At 39.1% G+C, this 23,727-nt stretch overlaps 1 protein-coding gene across 3 annotated transcripts; it reads right to left on the reverse strand.

Annotated features, from left to right (window-relative positions):
* Window positions 1-489: 489 nt before the first annotated feature.
* On the reverse strand, window positions 490-23,694 carry ric8a (RIC8 guanine nucleotide exchange factor A). Of its 3 annotated transcripts, none has more exons than XM_026174834.1 (16): window positions 23,633-23,694; window positions 22,040-22,311; window positions 16,203-16,250; window positions 15,938-15,955; window positions 12,378-12,591; window positions 10,427-10,578; window positions 10,245-10,325; window positions 9,646-9,745; window positions 9,141-9,328; window positions 8,920-9,014; window positions 8,678-8,828; window positions 8,282-8,377; window positions 8,042-8,186; window positions 5,582-5,726; window positions 4,021-4,140; window positions 490-2,435 (listed from the first exon to the last, which is right to left on the reverse strand). In XM_026174834.1, the coding sequence occupies exons 2-16, from the start codon at window positions 22,130-22,132 to the stop codon at window positions 2,294-2,296; spliced, it is 1,788 nt and encodes a 595-aa protein (XP_026030619.1). In that variant the 5' UTR covers window positions 22,133-22,311; window positions 23,633-23,694; the 3' UTR covers window positions 490-2,293. The 3 variants fall into 3 exon arrangements, with proteins under 3 accessions (XP_026030619.1, XP_026030618.1, XP_026030620.1); XM_026174833.1 differs by lacking the exon at window positions 23,633-23,694 and adding an exon at window positions 23,284-23,340; XM_026174835.1 differs by lacking the exons at window positions 15,938-15,955; window positions 23,633-23,694 and adding an exon at window positions 23,284-23,340.
* Between the last annotated feature and the right edge of the window lie 33 nt (window positions 23,695-23,727).

Raw genomic sequence — 23,727 nt, forward strand, 5'->3', positions numbered from 1 at the left:
TGAGCGTTCAGAAATATATTTATGGCTGCATCTTGTATTTATGAGGGCTCAAAAAAGCTGGAAAATAATGAAGTAAAACATCCAACCATCTATATGTATTTTGAAGACTTATAATTTGAACATTTTTTTTCATCACTTTTTTTCATATACAAAAGTCTACTGATTGTGATGGGTTCAGATGGGTCCTGGTGCAAATAAGAAGGAAGATCTCTGAGAGGAAGGAAGATAATTCTTTGATATTTAGGAGCCGACTAAGATAAATACAGTATCCTAAAAAATTGATCCCTAAAAAAACAGCAAAACCTACATATAACTTGAATCCAATCATTCCTCATTTCATATGCTTCCCACATATTCCTTCTTTTTCTCTGCTCCTCTACTTTGACATCATCACAGTCGCCATCTGCCTCCTTCTCACTTAGTATCCTCCTCTGGCACACCAACCCTCTGCATGTCCTCCTTCACTACATCCATGATTCTCCTCTCTGTCTTTTCCTCCTGCCTGGCAGCAGCATATTATACATCCTTTGTCCAATATATCTACTCTCCTCCTTAACATCTCTCACACCATCTCAGCCTACTTTGTTTCCAAAAGCTCAACCTAAGCTGTCCCTCTGATGTATTCTTTTCTGACCTTGTCCGTTCTGGTCACTGATAATGAAAACAGCTGCACCTCCTGCTTTTTTTAGTAGGTGCCACCCTCTACAAGTCATATATCATAAGAGGTCTCCTTACCATCTAAACCTTGCTCTCTTGCTGCCATGTGTCTCTCACAAATCACCCCTGACACTCATTTCCACTCACTCCACCCTGCCTTGACTCTCTTCTTCACCTCTCATACTCTGTGGGGTGTTTATCCCAATTATTTAAACTCATTTACCTACAGTACCTCTGCTCCTTGCAGGATCACTTGTCTCCCTCGCAATCTCTCTCTCTCTCTCTCTCTCCAGAGCATACCTCCACATCTCAGGTTACCTTCCATCTGCTCTCCGTTCTCTCATAATGTCATAGTCCACAGAGACTGCTGCCTGGCCTCTGTGGACTGTAGATCCCTAATGCAATCCCCACCTTGAACCCATCTTACACTAATACTGCACACCTTCCCTACCACTCCTGTGTGCCTCTTCACACTGCGTCTTATGCTTTCTTCAGAGCCACAAACACACAGTGCAGCTCCATCTTACCTGCTCCATACTTCTCCATCAAAACTCTAAAGAAAAAAATATTGCATCTGTAGTGCTCTCTGTATGAAGCTGTACTGGTCCTTGCTGCCACATCTCCTCTCAGCCTAGCTTCAACAACTCTTTTCCATATTTTCATGGTATGGTGGCATCAACTTTACCAATCTGTACTTAGGACAGCTCTGCACATTACTCTTGTTATTGAAATCAGGACTTGTATGCTACTTGTCCATCCCTCAGGCATCCTACCACTATCCAGGATCGTGTTAAACAGTCTACTGCCCTCTCTCCCTGACATCTCCAAACCTCCACAGGCACGTTGCTTCATCCTCTTCATAGCTGCCCTTTCCTTCCTCCTTTCTAATCCTTTACACTTCCTGATTCACCAACTGACTTCTGTCCTTTCTCGTTTTCTTCATTGATGAGCTTCTCCTTCCTGAACACATTCTCTTCATTACATTTCCATCACTATCTTTACTCACCCAAACCTGCTTCATATCTTTTCTAACTCAATCTCTCCAAATACCCTTCTGCCAGTTTCCCTCACCACTACAGCTGTACTTTCTCAGTCAAGTAGCAACACTTCCTACCACCTGTATCAACTCAGCCTTGAACACTGCACATCATTCTTCCTTCTTCAGCTTCCACCACCTAAACCTCTCCCCTGACTTCACTCACTTCCTCTTGATCATGCCCACAGCCATACAAACGACCATCTGATGCTTGCTAGCTACATTGTCCCCTGACATCTTTCCCTTATATAAAGTGTTTAAGGAATTTTCTCTTCCACTTGTTGTCAGTTAAGTGCTTCATAACACAACCTAGTAATTACATTTTTATATTTTATTGAACATAAATATCTCGGATGAAAAAACTATTCCTATTAAAATAATCATCCTTGTAAAATTACCTGAATTCTGTATTCGAGTTTATGATCATTTAAGTGGCTTCTTGTGTACCGGTTTCTGATATTTACTAAACAAATTAACATTTTCTTTCCTCGCCAATTAAATTGGGCAAAATGCGACAAAATTATACTTATGATATATGAATCGCTTAAATAGTGACACAGATTTTTTTAGGATTGTCATGGATGGAATTCGTTTCCTTCTTCAGTTTTCATCCTCACTGTCTAAATTAGGAGGGTCTTCTGACTGGAGCAATGGCTTGTTGGTCAGTTTATGGAGATCCTCTGTAGTCATCTCTGTCATTGTCCCATCCATACCGAGCTGCATGGGCTGTATTAAATGGTTTCTGCAGGATAAGTATTACAACAGAAATAAATATATACAGTGGGTAAACTAAGCACTAAGAAAAAAAATTCTATTTTCTAAGTAAATATATTTCTAAAGGTGCTATGGACATGGAAAAAGTATTCAACGCGTTTCCTAACATTTATTTAATCTGTTCAAAAGCCTTTGATGATGATAACATCTTCAAGTGTGGAGCAACTAGTCATCTGTATTGCTCAGGTGTGATTTTGGCCCATTCTTCCACACAAACAGTCTGTGGGCCCCTTCTATAAACTCTGAGCCTTAGTTCTTTCCATAGATCTTCAATTGGATTCGGGCATTTCTAGCAGCTTTTTTCTCCCTTTCTCTGAAGCAAATTGAAAGTTTCCTTGGCTGAGTGTTTGGGATCTTTGTCTTGCTGAAACATCTGCCCTTCATCATCTTCATCATCCTGGAAGATGTTTTTTTTAAATCAAGAATGTCTTGGTACATTTTCCCATTTATCCTTGATTCAATTATGTGAAGCGTGCCAGTGCTACACAATGTTGTTCCCACCTTCAAACTTCACTGTTAGTATATCTGCAGTGCTTTATGCCCTCCAGATATGGTGTGTATTATGGCATCCAAAGAGCTCAAATTTCTCCCAGTATTAAACAGCCTTGTCTAAATGTTCTTCTGCACTTCAACATGCTTTCTCTTCAGCTGCGGAGTCTTACATGGTGAGCATGCATACAGGCCATGGCAGCTGATTGCATTACTTATTGTTTTCTCTGAAACAATTGTACCTGCTGATTCCAAGTCTTTCTGTAGCTCTCCACAAATGCTCCATGGCTCTTGAACAACTCTTCTGATAATTGTTTTCATGCCTCTGTCTGAAATCCTGTGGGGAACACCTGGCTGATTATGGTAAAATTATGTTCTTTCCACTTCCCGATGTTGGCACCAGCAGCGCTCACTGGAACCTTCAGTAGTTTCAAAATTCTTCTGTATCCAGTGACATCAGTATGTTTCACAACAATAAGGTTGCAAAGGTCTTGAGAGAGCTCACTGGTTTATCCATCATGATAAACCAGTGAGGCATTTTTATAAGTCATCAGTTGAGACTAATTTGAACTAAGTGGCAGGACTGCTTTCAAGTTACTGATAATTTCAGCTGGTGTCATGACTTCCTATGCCTTTTTGCACGTCTTTTTCTTCACGTGTTTAATACTTTTTCCGTGTGTCATTTCTCATTATCACACATAATTTAATTGATGGACATCTATGGTTTGGTTTCTCTGCATGTGTGAACTGGATGAGTTTTTACCAACATCTGGTGCAAATTTCACGTCAATAGCACCTTTAGTAAAATATTTACTTAGAAAATCGGTGACATGTTCACACTTATTTCACTGTGATGGTATTAATGATTACTGCAAAATATTCTCAACAATCATATTTTAGATATAAGTGTTCATCTCAACCAAATATATTACATTAACCTGGTACTTTTTAGGCATTTCAGGGCTGAACTTTTACATATTACACCATAGCATTAAAGGCTTCTGTTGAAGACAACAACTTGACCAGTGCAGGTTACTTGTGTGACTGTGTGTGCTTTTAGTGACCTTGACAGTTTGTCAAACATGTGGACCAACTTCATGGCTTCATATTCCTTTTGCTCTTCTGTCATTCCTTCCATGGGATTGGGCTGCTCCTCTTCTACAACTCCTGTTATTGGGTTGATTCTGCAGGGAAACAGAAATATATTTTCTTTAAAAAAGCTAAATGTGCATAACAAACAAACAAAGATGTAAAAAGAATTCAGCTGAGGTAGGGGTGGGTTTTGATTATTGATTTATTGATTAAAATCGATTTTGGCTTGGATAACATGATATCGATTCATTAAAACATCAATTTATTTTGCCCAGAACGCCAGAATCTCAGGTTAAACCTCACAAGATTTCTACAACCAGAGCAGGTACACGGATTCTGCACAAAGACGTAAACACAAAAACGCGGACACAACGCATCCGAATCAGTGAGATGTCGCCTTTCTCACACGACGGCACGTACGCGGACACGGACACGCCGTCGGGGCTGAAAGCCGACAGCTCACTGATTTTGAAGCGTCGGTGGGCGCTTTGTGTTTACGTCCTTTTTGCGCTCGATTCTGAAGCTGCAGGTTTTATCTCTCTCCAAACAATATTGACTTAACCAGCAGCCAAAGACGATCCAGCCTTGGTGCTCCCCCGGACAAGATAGAGGAGGTGGCTGGGGAGAGGGAGGTCTGGGCTTCTCTGCTTAGGCTGCTGCCCCCGCGACCCAGCCCCGGATAAAGCGGAAGAAGATAGATGGATGGATGGATGTACAATATCACTAAAAAGCTATTCTGTCCTATTCTATTCTTCATTTGTTTTGTATTATACCTTTACCAAACACCATATTATAACATATTATAAATGATACATACATACATCCCTATACATCCTCAGCCACATCAAACACTAGTCACCACTCATAGTCATCACTTAGTTGTAAATATATTTCATCTTATGTCCTGTTTACTTTCTTCACTTCCCTGACTATCCTGCTTTTTCTTTGCCAACCTCTTCCTTTGAATACTTTCCTGTACTTCCTCATTACAACACAAAGTCTCATTGTCCTCTTTTCTGTGTCCATAGGATACACCAAATACATCGTTGGCACTTTCTCTCATCACTTCAGCAGTCCTTTCCCAGTCATTTGATAACTCTTCCCTACCACCCAGAGCCTGCTTCAACTCTTCACTGAACTCTATGTAATATTCTTCCTTATTCAGCTTCCATCATTTAATCCTCGCCTCTCTCTTCACATACTTCCTCTTCTTGATTTCATAGTCATCCTACAGACTACAGACCACAATCTGGTGTTGCCTAGCTACATTCTGTTCCCTTCACCTGCATGTCTAATGAATTCTGCTCTAATCACCGCTCTCTCCCTCCCGTGGGACACTCTCTACCACTTCATCCAACTTCCTCCAGAATTCCCTGTGTGCATACACCCCGTGATGCACACACACTGACAACATTCAATACACCCCCCCACCCCTTCGATTTCCAGCTACAACTTATGATCCTCCTTAAGTTGTTAAAAATGCAAAGTAGAAATTTTGATAAGGAGCTGACATAGTGTTCTGTTGGTACTGACTGGGCTTTGGCCTCTCTGTACTCTTCTGTCTCAGAGTCCTCATCCTCGGAGTAGATTCCAGGGTCTTTACCTCCTCTAAGCAGTCCTCTGGCAGCCAGCAGGCCTGCAGCATTGCCATATCCAGTATACTTAATGAACCTTGAAACTTGAAAGAGAGCATATTACTGTTAAAATGGCAGCATTCTAGCACAATAAAAAGAGCAATGAAATTAGGATCATTTATGCACCTGACGACCTCAAAATAAGCTGATATTTTTTGTCTAAGCATGTCCAGTGAAGAGATGCTTCATACTATAAAAACTGGCCTTCAAAGTCTATCAGAGCAGGTTCAAAGTTGGCTCTTTTTAAGTCACCTTAATTTTTCCAGCATTTATGAATTCTCGTAACTTCATAAGTACAGGAAATAGCTACGTGACATTTTTATGGATGAACTTTAGTTTCTACTAAAAAACGCAACCAAATCAATTTTACACCTAAAAATGTCTTTAGAAACAAAACTTTTTATATATTTACAACAGTGCGAAAAATGTTCGCCCCCTTCCTGTTTTCCCGTATGTTTGTTACATTTAAATGTTTCAGATCAGCAAACAAATTTAAATAGCAGACAAAGACAAGACAAGGAAACACAAAATGCAGTTTCTAAATGAAGGTGTTCATAATTAAGGGTGAAAAAAAATCCAGACCCACTTGGCCCTGAGTGAAAAAGTGAATCCTGAAAGAGGATGTCTGGCTAGCTGTTCACCACCTCAAGCTGAAGTGCACTTGGGTTCTGCCTCAGTCTCATACCTCAGACGATTTATAATCTTATTGGGTGAAACACACTATGCAATATGGAAGGTCTTCCTTTACCTACATTTCTTTTACTTGAGAAACGTAGGGTGCTACAGAGGGTGGTGAAGGCTGCACAGAGAGTTGTCGGAGGCAGCCTCCCAACCATCACAGACGTATACACCTCCAGATGCAGGAAGAGGGCCACCTGTATCATGAAGGACCCCACTCACCCAGCACACACACTCTTCGTCAAGCTCCCCTCAGGCAGGAGGCTGAGGAGCATTAAATGCAAAACCACCAGACTGAGAAACAGCTTCATTCCAGATGCTGTGAGACTTCTCAGTGCATAAATGGACAAGAACTGATATTGTAGCACCTTAATCACTACTGACACTTACTGACACTGTCATTTTATCAATGCGGGTCATCATGCCCTTTTGCTGCTAAAGTATTTATACCTACATTCTATATCCATACTCCATACTGGTAGTCAGGTTGTTGCACTCTATTTATCATATTATTTATCGTGTTATTCTATTACTTGTTATTCTGTTTTGTTTAAAAAACAACAACTATTTATTTATTACTTTTTTAAAAATTCAGTTTCTTCGTTATTCTGTTTCTATTCGCTCTGGGACCGTGTGTACATCATGTCGTTCCACCTCATGTAAACATGTGATGCGAATGACAATAAAGCTTCTTGAATCCTTGAATTGTGATTACTCTGTATTAAAAGAATCTTCCAATATAACATTTTTATGTACAGCTATTTGGAGCCTTCAGTCCTTTGTTTGAGAATCTTTTAAATTTAGTTAGTGTCGGGTACTCGTTCTGTCTGTTTCCACTGTTTCCATCAGATGGCATGCAACTGTCCCTTCTATTGTTGAAAATGTAGCAAAAAAAATACTGTTTAACAAAGACTTTGTTCTTAACATCTAGAAATATTATAAGATGCCAACAGTGTTGGGTACTGACTAGCATTAACTCGTAGTTCTTAACGTATTCACGATCTTAAAGGTAGTTTTATTTTCTTTGCAGACAACCTGGTGGGTTTCAGCTTGATTTGATGAACTGAAACAGCTGTTTCCAGGGACGGTCTTGCTAGTTTAAAAAGTTCCATAAACCTTCTCTGTTGTCAGTAATGTTGCCGGCTCAGCTGGACCTTTCAAAGAGTTTCTGTGTAGTCAGGATGTGATCACATTATGTTTGTTGCAAGCTAGTTCTTGCTGCAAGGTGTTTAATCATTACAGTTACATGTATATACTTTGCCATGGCAGATCTCTGCAGAAAGTTGTCTTGTTGCACATATCCTCACAGACGGGCTATGACTCTTCCAATTATCTTAATTTATATTAAATATACAAGCTTAACATGCTCACGGGAAAACTTGCTTTGATGCATTCTTGGTTATCATGACAGAACATGTTGATCATCAAAGATTTGCTAAAGTTAGTGCACAACAAAAAGTTAACTGAATTTTTTTCTCATATTTGACTAATTTTAGATGAAATGACCCAGTACACTCACTCCAGTATTCAGGAGGAGCTACTCAGGAATTTGTGGTTTTAAAGGTTCAGTGTGAACTTATTTTTTTCTGGAGAGAAGGTGGAGTGACTTTAACATCACCTTTGTACCTTAGTGATTGCTTCTCTCTCATCAAAAAAGTGATTTTGCATCACTCTCTCTCACCACTTTCTTTGCAGAGAACAAAGAGGAATTCAGCCGCACAGTCCTTGACGTCAGTGTCAATGAGGGTCATAAGGCGGACTATTTTATTCCTCAGCGTGTTGCCCACCTCTGGCCTGTTTTTCACATCACGTAGTGGTGGCAGCACCTAAAACACAACCCACACATAAACATATAAACATACAAGAACAATCAAAATAGCTAAAATGTTCAGAGATAATCTCTGTAAGATGAATAACTGACTTTTGACCTGAGGAACTTCCTGGTCTCTCTGTGGATACGGGCACTCTCGGTCAACAAGTTCAGTGATGGAAGAAGGGTCTCCTTCAGCTTATGACCCTTTGAGACAGACAGACATGCAAACTTGTCAGTTGTAGGAAAGCAGCTAAAATGTGGATTATTAGAGCACATTTTAAACAACCGGTTTAAGACTTTTCAAATGTAATGATCTACAATGTGGATCTGAGGGCAGCAAATGAGACACGCTCAGCCTGGTTTGTAGTAAACATGCCTTTGTCAACAACATAGCAATTTGTTATGAATTTATGTTAGATATACTTTAGTGCACCTCAGCTTTTATTTCATATTAACTGTAGAGGTAATGAACCACCAACAGCATGCACTTGTGGCTCGTCTTACCCGGTCAAGTCTTTTCTCCATGAATTTTAGCAGCGTGTTCACAGCATCCATGTTGACACCCATATATTCAATGGAACCTTGCTGCACCTTGGGCATCAATAATACATCCAAACAAGGCAGAGGGAGGTTACCTAGTAAATTCACAGTATGGCTGAAAAAAGAAAGGACAAAGGAATGAAGGGCGTGGCGTCACAGGGGAGCAATGACTATATAAATCAAGTAACCAGAGAACAGAGAATCACCTGTGAAACTCTTCAGTCCGCTCCTCTCCATCAGCGTGGCTCATTAGACAGTGCCTCAGTATGGCTCCCAAATGTCTGTACACAGCTGCCTCTTCCTTCACATATACATCAGACACAAGTTGTTCACCAGTCATGAAGAGAACTCTCATCTTTCTTTGAATTTACAACAAAATGTTTAAATCTTGTGACTCTCTCCTAATTAATCTAATTTGCTTCGTTACCTCATCAACTTTGCGTCTGTTTATGTCAAACGTGATGTTGAATAGTATTTTCAGTATCTCCATAGCTAGTTCTGTCTGCTGCCGGCTCAGTGGGGGCAGCTCTTCGGTCGGGATGCCTTCAAAACCTGCTCTTGCTGTCTCCAGGGTCCCTGAGCAGCATAGACCCAGTGTGGCTTCCAAGTGGTTTCCTTGAATTACAGACAAGACACAAGTTATCAACAGGTTCTTTAGGTTTGCTTAATTGTACCATGTCTTTACCAAATTTACTTCATCTGGATGCTTTCCTGATAATGTTTGTTTGTTTTGGGGGTTTTTTAACCTTTTTTTTTTTTTAATGAAATGAAAATAAAATGAATGGGTTTTTGAACTTTAGTCAGCTTCAGATCTGACTCCATCTTTTGGGCTAAGGTCCACCTCTCATATTTGTTTTTCCATATTCATCCAACAAAGAAACAAAGAAAGCTAAACCAATCACACAACATCCTTGGAAAAGGTAACAAATCACCTAGAAGGCTGACACCATGAAGCTCCTGAGCCAGCTGTGCCCTGACATCCACTCTTAGGGCAGTCAGCAGGAAGGTTAGGCGCAAGTCAAAGAAACGTACCTGTGAAGAGAAACCTTATTTTGAATGCATATGTTGCATTCTAGCAAATATTCAGTAACAAATACGCTTCAAAAACTACATCTGCCAGCTATAGTACTCCTTTAAAAATGCATTAAAGAAACATTTTCATTACAGTTGTCATAGTGCTTGGTCTCTGACCCAGAGATTGTGTTTGGAGACTAAATTTTGACTCATCATGATTACTCTGGTTTGGTCTTGATGTTTTAAGTCTCTGCTTTAGAGCTTCTCTGTGTCTTTCCTCAGTTTGCCTTCAAGCTTCATTTTACTTATTGTGCTTTTGTGCTTTCCCTGTATTTCCCATTAAGTCTGTGTTGGTGTAACATGGCCCTTGTCAGCTACTTCCTGTTTATTCTGATAGTGTCTTCATGGTGCTGTGTTTTTTCTTTGATTCCCAGTGCTGCCATTTTTGTTTGACTCTACAGTGAACACAACAAATAATTCTACATTAAAGAGCTATCTGTCTGAGTAATGGTCATACCTCATAGTTCCAAGTAGGATCATGACACTGTTTCAATCTCTCTGCCACACCTTTAATCAGCTGCAGATCTGCTGCTACCATCTGACATCAACCCAGTGACAGAAATCCAGTCAGATTTTATAGATTATCACCAACCAATTAAAATGTGTTAATCTGAGGAATGCAAGGCACAGCAGACTGACCTGTCCTGTCTCATTGTGCAGCAGGATGTTGCAGATGGACTTGAGTGCCTCAACAATCATTTCCTGGTCAGGATTTTCTGAAGGAGGGGAAGATTCTTTCAGCACTTTACTACATAGTCCCGTCTCTTCCTCGTCTCCTCCCGCATCCTCTTCTAAGAAAAGAAAGATTTGCAATTTTGTTTAGCTTGGTCTGCCAACAACATGAACTCCCTTCAGCTAATCCATGATGTTTATTGATGGAGGAGAAAGATTATAAAGTATATGTCATGATCCTGGGTCTTTTGACCCAGCGTTTTGTGTTTTCTATTATTGTGATGTATTTTGGTTCTGGTTTTCTAGCTCTTTGGTTTTTGGTTCTGTTCTTCCTCAGTTAATGTCTAGTCATTTCTGCCTGTGTATGCCCCTGTGTCAAGTCCGTGTTTCTTAGTCTGTGTCTTTGCATGTGTGAGTTCTTTTTTTATTTTGTAGGTCTGTGTCTCTCGTCAGTGTTTCTAGTTTCACTTCCTCTTGTCTCGTTATGTCCAATTACTCCCAGCCGTGTCTCCCTCCTGTTTCTCGTGTGCATTGCTGGTTCATCTGCATTATTTCCATCCGTCATTCTGTGTTCTTTCCCTGCATCATCCTGCATCATTTTCTGTGTCTTCCTGCATCTCTGTTTCAAGGTTTGTTTTTGCTTAGTTTTCCGAGTTTATGTTTTCTCAGTTCTGTTTTCAGCCCCCTCGCCTTTTTGTATGTTCACTCTCCATTAATAAAGCTCCCTCACTTCAGTAATGCCTGCCTCTTGGGTCCTTTAATAATTCCACACGGTTTGCCCTGCTAACCGTGACAGTATACAACGTTTAGGGGACAAAGAACTGGATTTCTTTTGTGCATAATACATCTCAATAAAATACATCTCAAAAAAGTTTTTTTATTATTTAATTCAAAAAGCTCGCACTGTGCCAGCTGGGATGGGTCCCATGACCTCTGATTTTCATGAGCTGGGATAGCTCATGAAACATTCAGTTTAGAATAATAGTTGAGTAAATTACTAGTTAAACAGTATAACTGGCCTAATAAACACCTAACCTTTTGTTATCCTGCCTCTTAGTATCTGCATTTTAGTGTCTCCTCATCAACACTCTGCACATCCTGCATGTCGTTTTCTTACGAATGTACTAAACAACTAGTTAACTAACTATTAATTAACTATTATTTCTGTCTTTAACCCTCCTGAGTTTTTAGATTCTTTCACATCACAATCTGGAAGTGGTACAGCTCACCAAATAAGGCTACATGGCTGGGGGATCTAATTCTGCCATGTTAAACTGTACTGTTGCATTTGATTGTGAGTGCCTGAGAGCTGAACCTGCTCTGCTCAATGTGGGGCTTCTACATTGTCTCCTCACTTGGAGAAAATAATGATGGACCAATCTGTCTGAGAATGACTGCAGTCAGTCTGAGTCAAACTGAGACACATTGCCTCCCACCAGGTAACCTGTGCAATCGCAAAAAAATTCACTCACTAACCATCAGTTTTTTGTGGTTGCACAGAGGTGCCAATCTATTTGTCCTCTTGTGTGACTGAGGCCCCTAAGCTACAGAGGGTCTGTCTGTTCATATACTGTCTGTATTGAAGCATATTCATGGAAAGTTGATGGCAAAAAAGGTGGTAGAATATGCAAGCAACAAGGATGAGAGCCTTGACAGAACTGTCACAAAAAGCTAATTCAGGAACAGTATTTGTTATACCTACGTAGGTTTCCTAAGTAAAGTCTATGTTTCTGAACTGATGAAACTGAGAGTGAAAATGGAATTTAACTGTTAGATCTTCAAAATCAAAACAAGTCTTCATAACAATATATTTGGAATTACATCTTTGAATTCTCAAAACCTAAAATACAATCCTTTCTTGCTCTGGAAAGATGATGCAAAAAAAAAAAAAGGATTGATACCTAGCAATATTAATTACCTTGGCCATCCACTGACTGGCTGTGGGCAGGTGTGGTAGCACTGTCCACAGCAATGCTAGCATAGCGGGCAAGAGTGGACATGGCGAATTGGTTGGTGAATGGGTCCAGGCAATTTTTATCTCTGGACAGGATTCGAACCGTTTCCAGACAGGCCAGCAGACAGGAAGGCTGCAACTCCCGGTCCAGGAAACCGAGCACTAACTCCCCCAGATGCTGCGTTGCACATATACATGTATGTATGTATGTATATATGTATATATATATATATATATATATATATATATATGTGTGTGTGTGTGTGTGTGTGTGTGTGTGTGTGTGTGTGTGTGTGTGTGTGTGTGTGTGTGTGTATTCATGGAGGAACAGTAGAAACAGAACAGAAATTGTGTTAGACTGTAGGCTATTGATGTTCATCAACAGAGTACACCTTCCTTTTTTGTGCAAATAGACACATACATTTATTTAAATAGGCAGATTTACATTTTAAACTGTTGAAAAATGAAACACCAAATCTGACAGCTATATCTGCAGCTTCTGACCTCAGTCTGAATGAATGTCCATCACACATTTTAAGTCAGGCAATGTTAGAACTGATTTTTGATCCATTTGCAGTATAACGCTTCTGTTTTTAAGATCATTTTCTGACTAATTGTAATGAAATCATGACCGTCTTAAGACTGCCAACAAAGTGAAATGTGTTACAGAAAATAACAGATCAGTGAGTTCGACCTACAGCCAGTGGTGAACAAATGATTGCTGTTTCTTACTGAGGATGGGTAACACAACAGATGAAACTGTACATTGAAAACTGAAACATGAAAAACACTACATACTAAACAGCAGTCTTACCGATAGTGACAAAGTATTTGTAGTGCTAATGATAACGGTCCAATGTCAAGGGGTTTCCTTGATAAAAAGCCCCACATTGTAGTGACCGAATGCAAGGAGCTACAAAGGTTGCTAAAAAGTTTCCTAAGCTGTCATGCACATCTACAAGCAGGACAGCTTAGCAGACCTTCAAGTAGGTGTATGCTTAGCGTGGGCACATGATTATTGGATAAAGAAGCCATGCAATAGAACTTTAGCTTCACCTTAAATAAACCTAAACCTTTAGCACTGAACAAACTCACCTTTCTTTTCCACCTTAACAATCAACTACAGTTTCTGTTTGGGTCTGTTTCCTACTGGATGAAATGCTTCCTTTTATAGGAATAAAACTGTTCTTCTATTTATCAGAGAGGAAAACACTTTGGAAAACAGTGTGGTTTCCAAAACCAGATACATTTTCTCAAACAGAATCTAAATCATACTGTTTAAAAACATTTTCAGATGCTTTTTTAAAGGATAAAGCTGCTAAATGCAGAAATATTGGTTTGTTTAAGTACATTTTTAGATATTTACTGCTTTCTGAATGAATTGCAGGTGTATTAGATACAAAATCACAATAAAACTAATCAATAAATGTTCTAATGTTCTAATGTTCTATCTTCTCAGCTATTCACCTTAATCAGTTCAAAGATTGACTTTCATCAATACTGAATAAACTGTATGAGGTTTAGGCCATGAATGAATTTGCAGCAATATACTTAATGATAAACCAGATTTCTTTTTTCTAATCTTCAGAACTGCTTCTTTCTCATTAGTTTTTGTTCTTGTGTTATGTATCATCAGAATATCTTCTTACAATCAAAACTAATATGCCAGCATGATTAGTGTTCAAGCAAATGAATAAATCAAAGGTCTTCATTTCATAATTCCCATTGGATTCCATTAAACTATTGCCATTGTGATCTCACACCTATTTGTAGTTTTCTTTAAACCTTTGAACTGATTAAGTGTGTTTACATCTACTGACAAAAACCCACAATTTATCCTGGATTTACTCCAACATTATATAATATATCACTTACTCGAGTATTCTAATATAACGCTAAGGAAATGTTAGAACAGGTAAACATTTAACTATTCATTTTACAACAGAATCAACCTATAAGAGCTGGTTTTCCATTTCCTATTCTGTTTATCCTGAGCTTACTGCAGGGAAAAGGCCGTGTGATTCATCCCCTGTCGAGCACTAGTGCCAATAATCTTAATATTAATTGCCAGACAGATTTATTTGGCAGACAGATAAAAATCCCCATTCCCAAGAATTCTGTTATAAATAGTTCAGTACGTGTAAGAAATTTCCAACAAATTTTCACCAGACGTGTGTGAGCTGAGGAAACAGCAGCCTTCAGGGTTGAAAAATGAATCCGGCATGTTTGTACCTTAAATTAAAAATGACTGCTATGCTAAAATAACAGACTGTGAGCCTTCCACTTGGATTCTGTTTGTATTTATTTCTGTATGTGCTGTAGGTGTTATTGTGTTAAGTAGTCGAGTCAGAGATGGAAAAAAACACTAACAGTCTGTGACTAGTCTGCAGCTCTCATTTGACAGGAAGGTAAACTGGCTTAAATGATGGAGTAATACCATCAGGGTTTGGGTGGTTTGTTGGGTTTTCTTTGACATGTTACTCATTTTTAAGTGTTTTACAACAAGTTGCTTACCTTATATATTGGTATATGGTATCATGGATCCAGCTGAGGAACAGCTGAAGAACTTGTAATAAACTAAACCACATTTCAAATTAAAAGTTTTATTAAAATTGTGTATATACCTGTGTATATACATGTACATATTATGAGGTCTGGCTCTCCTGAAACAGTATGGTGGAAGCACTGATGTTTTGATTGTGAACAGCAGCAAACAAACAAGAATATGTTTCTTTGTAACTTTGGCAAACAATCTATAGAAAATCACATTTAGCATTTTAGCTTATCTTGTCTGGCAAATAATTCTGGAAATATTTATTACAATGTACATACTGGTTTGGACACAAAGTGTGTGCCCCTTCAGTAATGTACCTGTGACAGCCAGTGAGCTCGCCTTGTTTTTTTGGTTTCTTGTTGCCTGTCTCTTTCCGGTATCTGGTAGGTGGAGCTGACCCAATTATAGATGCAGCACACCTGAGAAGGCCAGTCCCCTTGCATTATAAAGCCACTTTGACTGAATCTCCAGCTCTCCCTGTCTTTTGAACACTGAAACAAGCTGCAACTCCCTCAGCCTCCCCGACACCAGCAAACAGTGTGTACAGATCATAGATGAAACACAATGACTTCAGTCACAGTTACCTTGAGAAATCAAAGAGCAGTGAATACTGTCCAAATCTGACAGCATTTTGTTAGGCCAGTGTTTATGAACCTTCAACTGACGTAACAAGAGCGACCCTATCAACTTCACAATTATGGGATTTAATCTATTCACAGCTGGCCAATCACTGCCATTTAAGAGCAGATCATTACTTTTCCTCTGGTTAAACACACAGATCCTTACAAGCATTTGATAATCCCCGAGAAGTAAATCACTCCCACTGTCATTTTCATCTCATGAATTATTTATATCCTATAATGAATTCTTAACAGGACCCCATCCAGAAAGAGTCACAAGTTGAAGATAAATTGTGGGTTCTAGGTTTCTAATGGAAGAGCACAACATGGTGTTCATTGGTTATTCATACCTTTTGTAACTTTCCTTCCTAAAACAGGCGAGTATACAAAGGAAAGCATAAAGCATGTTGGTACATCCAAAGAAATGATTAATCCTTAGCCAATTTTTTTTTCAGATGAAACTGAATTACACAGAACATTTAAAAAATGTAAACAGACTGGAAAGGACAAGCTGAAGTATTTCGATCCAGATGATCCCCTGCTGAACTGATAAGTTCAGCAGGGGATCAATTAATTATTTGCCCTATGTGTATAAATAGGAAATGTTATAAATACCTCTCTGTCCTTCTGCTCATCCCTGTTGAATGTAAAGCACTGGTTCATCTGAAGAAAAGAGAAGTACAAAGCACAAAAAAGGGAGTCAGTGGATAGAAGAAGCAGACAAGTTTGTGTTATGTTATTTGTACCAATAAGTCGTTGTGTTTGCAGTAATCGAGCCATCCATTCTCCTATGTACATCGCTCAGCTACAACTAAGAAGATATGTCTTAGGGTCTTCTAATATTGTTTAATCTTGATCTTGCAATGTAAAGTGACTTGAGTTAACTTTTGTTTTGAACTGGCAATATATCAACAGAAATGAACCGAATAATCATAATACAAAGTAGAGAGAAAAAATAAAGAAGCAAAAATGTAAAAATGATCCACATCACATCATTTGAAATATGTGACAGCCAGTGTGCTGGCCTTGTTTTCTTGTTGCTTTCAGGTATCTAGTAGGTGGAGCTGACCCAATTTCAGCACACCTGAGAAAGCCAGTCCCCGGTGTATTATAAAGGAACTCTGACTGAACCTCTGGGTCGTTTCATTATCTGAATCTTAATGAACACCGTTTTCTGTATGAGAGTTTTCTAATGTTAGTAATCATATTTTTTCTTAGATATTTTAATTGAAGATAGGCTTCAAATTACAAAAAGAGCATGCAATCATCCATCCATCAATGCATGCAGAACATTAATGCATGCGTAAGCCTTCCAAAAGACATCTCTCCAGTGTGTCATATCTCTGTGTAGCTCCTCAGTCATTCAGGTCATGGTAGTCTTAAATGCTTGAAAAAAATAGGCAGATCGACTTCAGTTGGTAAAGACACCTCTCATCAAAGAAGCATCTTCAGTTACAAAGTTACAAAGGTCCTTTCTATTGACTTGTTGTCTGGATTTACACAATTATCACAGATTACAAATGAGAACGTGAGCAACTTCCTTTCAGATGTTGTTCGTTTATATACAAATAGCCTCAGTACCAGATAAGCTGAGCCTCACTGTAGCTGTCTTTTGATGCTGACATCAAAAGAAACATGTCCATCACACATGCTGAAGTAGTCTGACCATTTACTAAAAATTAATCCACATCATTCACTTAATTCAAATACCGAGTTCTGAATTAAGGAAAATAAACATAAGTTATACCCATTATTTCATTAATGTGCCCCTACTAATATTTATGTTAATGCAAATTCCCACAACTCCCAGAAGGCTGGAAAACTAGAGCAGACTAACTCCAGTCTACAACTCAAAATATGGCAGTGTCCTGTAACAACCACTAAGCTTCTGATCTGTACGAGCTCTTTGGTGAAGTAGGATTTAACTGGCCTGTAGCTAAATCTATTTGTGTATAAGAAAATCTAATCCTATTGCCTTTGAGATTAACTCCTACACAGTCTCCGTGCTGAGGAAGCCATGAAGCATGGTGCACCTGGGGTTTGCAGAATGTAACAAAACTCATGTGACTTCATATACATATAACATGTAGTTCCAACTATCATTTCTAACATTAACTGACCTGGATAGACACCAAGCTCAGTTACATGGTAACACTGATACTCTTGTGTTTGTGACAGTGTGGTTAGCTTCAGCTGGCTCAGGAGAGCTGACATCAAGCTGGAAGCCACTGTAGTCTGCATATATATATGTATATATATATATATATATATATATATATATATATATATATATATATATATATATATATATATATATATATGCCCACCGATGCCTTCTTGTTCCAGTAGCCCACTTTTCGTCAGGGTGCCCTGGTTCCTCAACACCTGACGCGGACCTTGTTGATCCGGGCGACGTCCGAGCCGGCATGCCTTCATATTTATCTGTCTCGCTCATGTCTGCGGTAGGCTTGCTTAGCATAGGGGGTGGCTCCAGCAGATCCCGGGAACAACATCGGAGATCTCTGTCCAGAAGAGCGCAGTCCTGGGAACAGCTAAGATACTGCGCAGGACCCTCAAGCTCCCAGGCCTCTGGTAGAGGACCCGAGCTTGAAGGATAAACCGCCCGCAGGGGCGTGCTGGGTGTTTTTTTTTATATATATATATATACATATATATATATATATACACACACACACACACACACACACACGAACATATACATGATGTGCTTTGACTCTGTAATGCTCAAAATTAATAGAATCAAGTTAAAACTGAGGGTTATCTAAAAACTTCAGCTAGGGTTTGAACGTTCACAACCATTGTGCCAAAAACAAAAGAAATTAGTGTATACTTGTTGACACTGAAACAGCAGGAGATAGATATACAAAGTTATTACAGTATTTCCAAGGATAAAGAACTGGACTGACAAGTATCATAAAGAAATTTAAAGAGAGCTGCACAGTACAGAGCAAGTTTTGCAGAGGTAGGAAGCAAAAGATTTCAAAGACTCTGGAAACAAAGCTAGTGAGAAATGTTTTTTAAAAACCACAGAACAACTTTCAAAGCACTGGTGAGTGATTGACCAAAATCATGAATTGTAGTATCAAAGGAGACCATCTCACGGACTGTGAGACTGCAAACTAAGAAAAACTCCACTTCTGCAGAAGTGTCAACTTCAAGCCAGACTGATGTATGCTAAGGACAACCTGGAGAAAGATTATGCATCTGAAGGTGTGCCTTTTGGTCAGATGAGACTAAAGTAGAGCTCTTTGCCATAAAGATGCTGCTTATGTTTGGAGAAATAAGGGTGAGGTTGTACACAATTCAGAACCCAAAGAACACGCAGTGGTGGAAGTATCATTCTTTGGGGATGCATCAGTTCGTCTGGACCTAGGAATGTTACGAAGGCAGGAGGAATCATGAAGAAAGAAGGATATTTGAAGATTTTGAAAGAAGTATTCAGCAGCAAAATTGGTTCTGGGTCATTGTTTTATCTTCCAGCATGACAACAACCCCAAACATGCATCACTCTTGGTGAAGAACAATCTCCAGAAGACCAAAGTGAACATTGACTCAGGAATTCAAGCCCTCAGTGGTAAATCAGAGTGGCTGTAGCTCAGGAGGTAGAGTGGGTCATCTACTGATAGGTGTGAATGGGTGAATAAGGCATGTTGTGTAAAGCATTGAGTGCTCTGGGAGAATAGAAAAGCACATGAATCAGTCCACCTGTTCAGTCCAATCCCATTGAAAAATCAGTGGGGTGACCTGAAGACCAAAGACCATGCCAACAAACAAATCTGGAGAGCCTGACAGATTTGCCAAAGAAGAATGGGCTGGGATTGATCAGTGTGCAAAGTAAAATAATGTAAGCATGTCAAATAAAAACTAGGATGTTTGGAAAAGCTATGTTATAAATTAATTACACTGAACAGTACACACTGAGCTATGACTGTATGTACTTTAGGTCCTTTAGCTTGTACTCTTTTTGTGCTTCCATACAATTAGAGGCTAACAAAACACTATATCTTAGAACAGTGGTAGGGAACTCCAGGCCTCAAGAGCCAGAGTCCAAGTGTCCTTGGTCCAACACCAGAGCTCTAACTTAATAATGTACGTAGAGTACAAAGTAGTTACCTAAAATAACTAATCTAAAAAGTAATGATAATCCTGAGAGTTATAGATAAAATATGAATTAATATCATCAGTCTTAGAGTAAGCTTATGGTTTAAGGGAAGTAGTATAATGTGTTATGATAAGCTTGAATTTAAAATGGAAATAAAATATCTGTAATATCACTAAACATTGCAGCTGAAATCTTTGACATTTTACTGGATGTACCTCAGCACTGATCTTAAACATGATCTCATTATCTTCGAGTAACTGCTTCTGCTTCTCTGTCCTCTTTTTTTCTCTGTATCTAAGCGATGAATCCATTAATTACATTAATTTCAAAACTCCCACAGTGCTCTTTCCCATTACTCTTCAGTGTCCTGACACTGACTCCTTTCCAAGGTGTATCAGAGTTACAAGGAAATCACACATGTTAGAAAAACTGAAAGAGCACAGAGAAACCTCTCTAGATGGCTTGAGTTACGACATACGTACATGTCAGATTCTGCAAGAAATTAGGATTTAATCTCAGAACAAACACCCTGGAAATTCTGGAGAGATTATATGCCTTGACTGGCTAAGGAAGGCTTTGGTGTCCCCCTGGAAAACTGTGGCTGGCTGAGGAGAGGGACGTCTGGGCTTTTTTTCTTAGACTGCTGGCCTAGTGACACAAACCTGGATTAGTGGCAGAAAATGGATGCAATGGATGTAGATATTTGTGACAAAACTAACTTGCATTTCCCATTTCTATTTTTACGATCAGTGGCTCACATGAATTAAAAATAATTATTTTCAACAAATATTTCTCTCTTTTCTTTTTACATTTCTTTCTGATTTTCTACCACATTATGAAACTGACTTGCCTGCAATTCAAACTGTGTCAGGCTCAACTCTTTGTACGTTGGTGATCACATAATAAAACTTGGGACTAAACTACCACAGAAGTTCAAAGGGTTAAGAGGGAATTAATAGGCAGCTAAATAGATTACACTTACTGTCAACTTATGCCACATCATTATTATTATTGAAATTATTATTTTGGTGCAATGAATGTCTCAACTTTGGGATAAATAAACCATGTTTTATCCTATCTAATATTCATTTATTATTTATTAAGTAATTTAGGTGATTTATGATATGGGTGGTTCTACCAATTTCCCAGCACCAACAGCAGATCCCACAATACTTGGATAATGTTGAGGTCCAGGCTCTGGGGAGGCCAATTCACATCCAGTGGAATTTGTGACGGCATTTCAGTGTGTCTTATATCCAGGTATGCCTTTACTGCATTGTCAGCATATTCACTTTATCATTAAAAAAGTGAAAAATTAAGCCACTATCACACACTTTCCAGATGCTGTTGCACTGTAGATCCAAATCTGATGGCACTCATTTTATTGCATTCATAAATGAATTCATAAATGAATTTTGACAAGATCCCCAGCACCACTGGCTAAAATCAGCCCGAAACCATAACATGCCTCCTCCATATTTTACCATAGACACTCACTGTACCTTTGTTGCAGCTCTCTCCTGACATCCTCTATACACACTGGCAATGTTTTAAACCAAAGATATCTACTTTGGATTCATCACTCAATAAGACCTGTTGCTACTTATTTTCAGTCCAGTTTTTGTGTAGTTTGGTGTAAGAATGCGTTGTTGACAGCCACCCTTCCACTGAGACCATTTCTTTGGTAAACAGTAGATGGATCAAGGGTCAGATGCATCTCTCAGGTATGTGTCATGTTTATAGAATCAGCTAAAGAAACGGGAATGTGTTTTTACAACAGGCTATTTGTAACAAAGTTCCCAGTGATACAATTTATATTTGGATCTTTAAGTTCTCGTTTATTCCAGACACAGTACTGGTTCATCCCGTAAGTTAGATGTTTTTTTAAGCTTGAATGACTCATGGGTCAGTGCTCAGTTGCTTAACCGTCAAAAACACATTGCTGTCATGTCAAAAATCTGTCAGGTACAAGGACTGGGCTGAAAATGAGTGAAAAGCAGCGAATTCCAAAGAAGAACTTTGAAAGACCCAGAGAAAGCCTTGAGAACTGTTGCTTAATATCCCTTTAAAATTACGAGGAAATCTGGCTCCGTGAAAGCAAAACATGAAGAAGAAGAAGGGGTGGCTCAATACACAATATCGTATAGGCTATTAAGGTGTACAATGCAGCTTTAAACCCCATTTAATATAGTAAAGGTTCTACTTTTGAAGGCAGTTCTGATTTGGCAATTATTTCAGGATCATCTTCTGAATGGAAAGCGTTTCATAAACTCAAACAGCTGTTCTACAACGCACTGATTCCTCCCGATGTTGGAGGGCTGGTGTTTACCTGCTTGTTGTAGCTCTGTAAAGCCGTCAGAGCCGAGTCTTGGTCGCCCGTCTCCATCTCCTCTATAACGGCACTTAAATCCATGTTCATCATCACTAAGCTAGCTGCTGCTGCTGCTGATGATGATGATGATGAGGATGTCTGTATGTTTGTTCCCCGGACTGCGGATTCACGTTATGCTCCGTTACCTCTGACGGATGAAAGCATGACGTCTGAATCCCGACGATCTGATGAGAAGCGATTAGCGAACGGGGATTTGTGCCAGCCAAGTGCTGCGTTTAGAGTCCCAAGAAAAGACGGGAGAAATAAAATTTGTGATTATTTTTTTGTAAATGGAAAAGACAAGTGAGGATGTGGACCACAAGAAACGAGCAACATTAGACATCACTATATATGCAAAGTCAAACGACTGTAAAAGAACGCTCCTCTCTCAGACTGCGGGCTGCTTGTGGTGTTCATCAGAGTTTCTAAAAGCAGTATTGGAGGCAGAGAATTCAGCTTGAAGTGAAACTGTGAAGTGCGGCACACGTTAGACAAATGCGGGTCGGTGAGACTGAAACATCGTTCAGTAACTATCCTTTCATCATATCGAAGCTCAATGTGCTGGCTCAAAATTGTTGCAATTAATTGCAACATAAAGTAAGCCATCAATGACACTGTTGGGTGTCCCCATAGTGGCGTTTCAATAAAAAGAATAGAAAGAAAGAAGTGAAAATAAAATAGTGATATTTATTATTATTCTATACATGAGCAGTGAAATTGAAGAATTTGCAGTGCTTTAATAATGTAGACCTTTTTGAAGCCACAAAACAACTGAGAATGAATTCCACATACATTGTATTTTGAATTGATGTATCACTGATGCCATTTTAGAAAGCCCAAAAGTTTCGATTATCCTTTAAAAAGACAAACGGCCTTTGTGTGCAAGATTTTCCAATCGGTAACCTGAGCGATAGTGAGCAAGTCAGTGCAAACATGTGAGAAAAAAAAATTCATATCAAACCGACTCTGAGCTGTTCCACAGTCCTCACTAATGTGGCAGTAGCCAGTCCAGTGAATTGAAAGTTGAGCAGAATCTTCTTTTTACTGATAATTCAATTTAATAATACACAATAATAGCACATTATCAAGTGCTGCTCATATGCCATTCTCTGATATACTATTTAAACTGACATCATAAAGCGTTTTGAGGTTACTGTTGTTGTTAACTGTCGCCATGTAAATAAAATTACACTAACACATACCTAAAAGATAAACACGTTCGCTTTAGGTAACGAGGGTCTGCGCTCTTTACACTACCGCCATCAACTGGGCGTTTCTCGAACGAGACGTGGGCGTGCGTGTAGGCTACTTAGTGTGCTCGATTTAAAATTCAAAGCAAACGCGCGTGCGGGGTGAAGGTTTTATGTTACCCGTAGTTAACCAAAATACAGTTATCAAGTAGATGAATTACACTACATTAAACCTTCAATTTGTTGTGTTACCACATGAGTCTAACTGTTTTGCTTAAAATTTGATAAACGGTATAAACCCCGTTCTTCCGGCACAGTATACATATACTCTGTGTAAATGACGTCTTGACGAGGCACGCACCTTGTCCAATAAAAGCTCACGACCTTGTTTGAGCGACAGAATTCGCAACCAATAGTTTTGCGGAAATCGTTTGATTGACAAACATTGCAGCTGGA

Source organism: Astatotilapia calliptera, chromosome 7 (genome assembly GCF_900246225.1).
Source record: "Astatotilapia calliptera chromosome 7, fAstCal1.2, whole genome shotgun sequence".
Taxonomy (NCBI): domain Eukaryota; kingdom Metazoa; phylum Chordata; class Actinopteri; order Cichliformes; family Cichlidae; genus Astatotilapia; species Astatotilapia calliptera.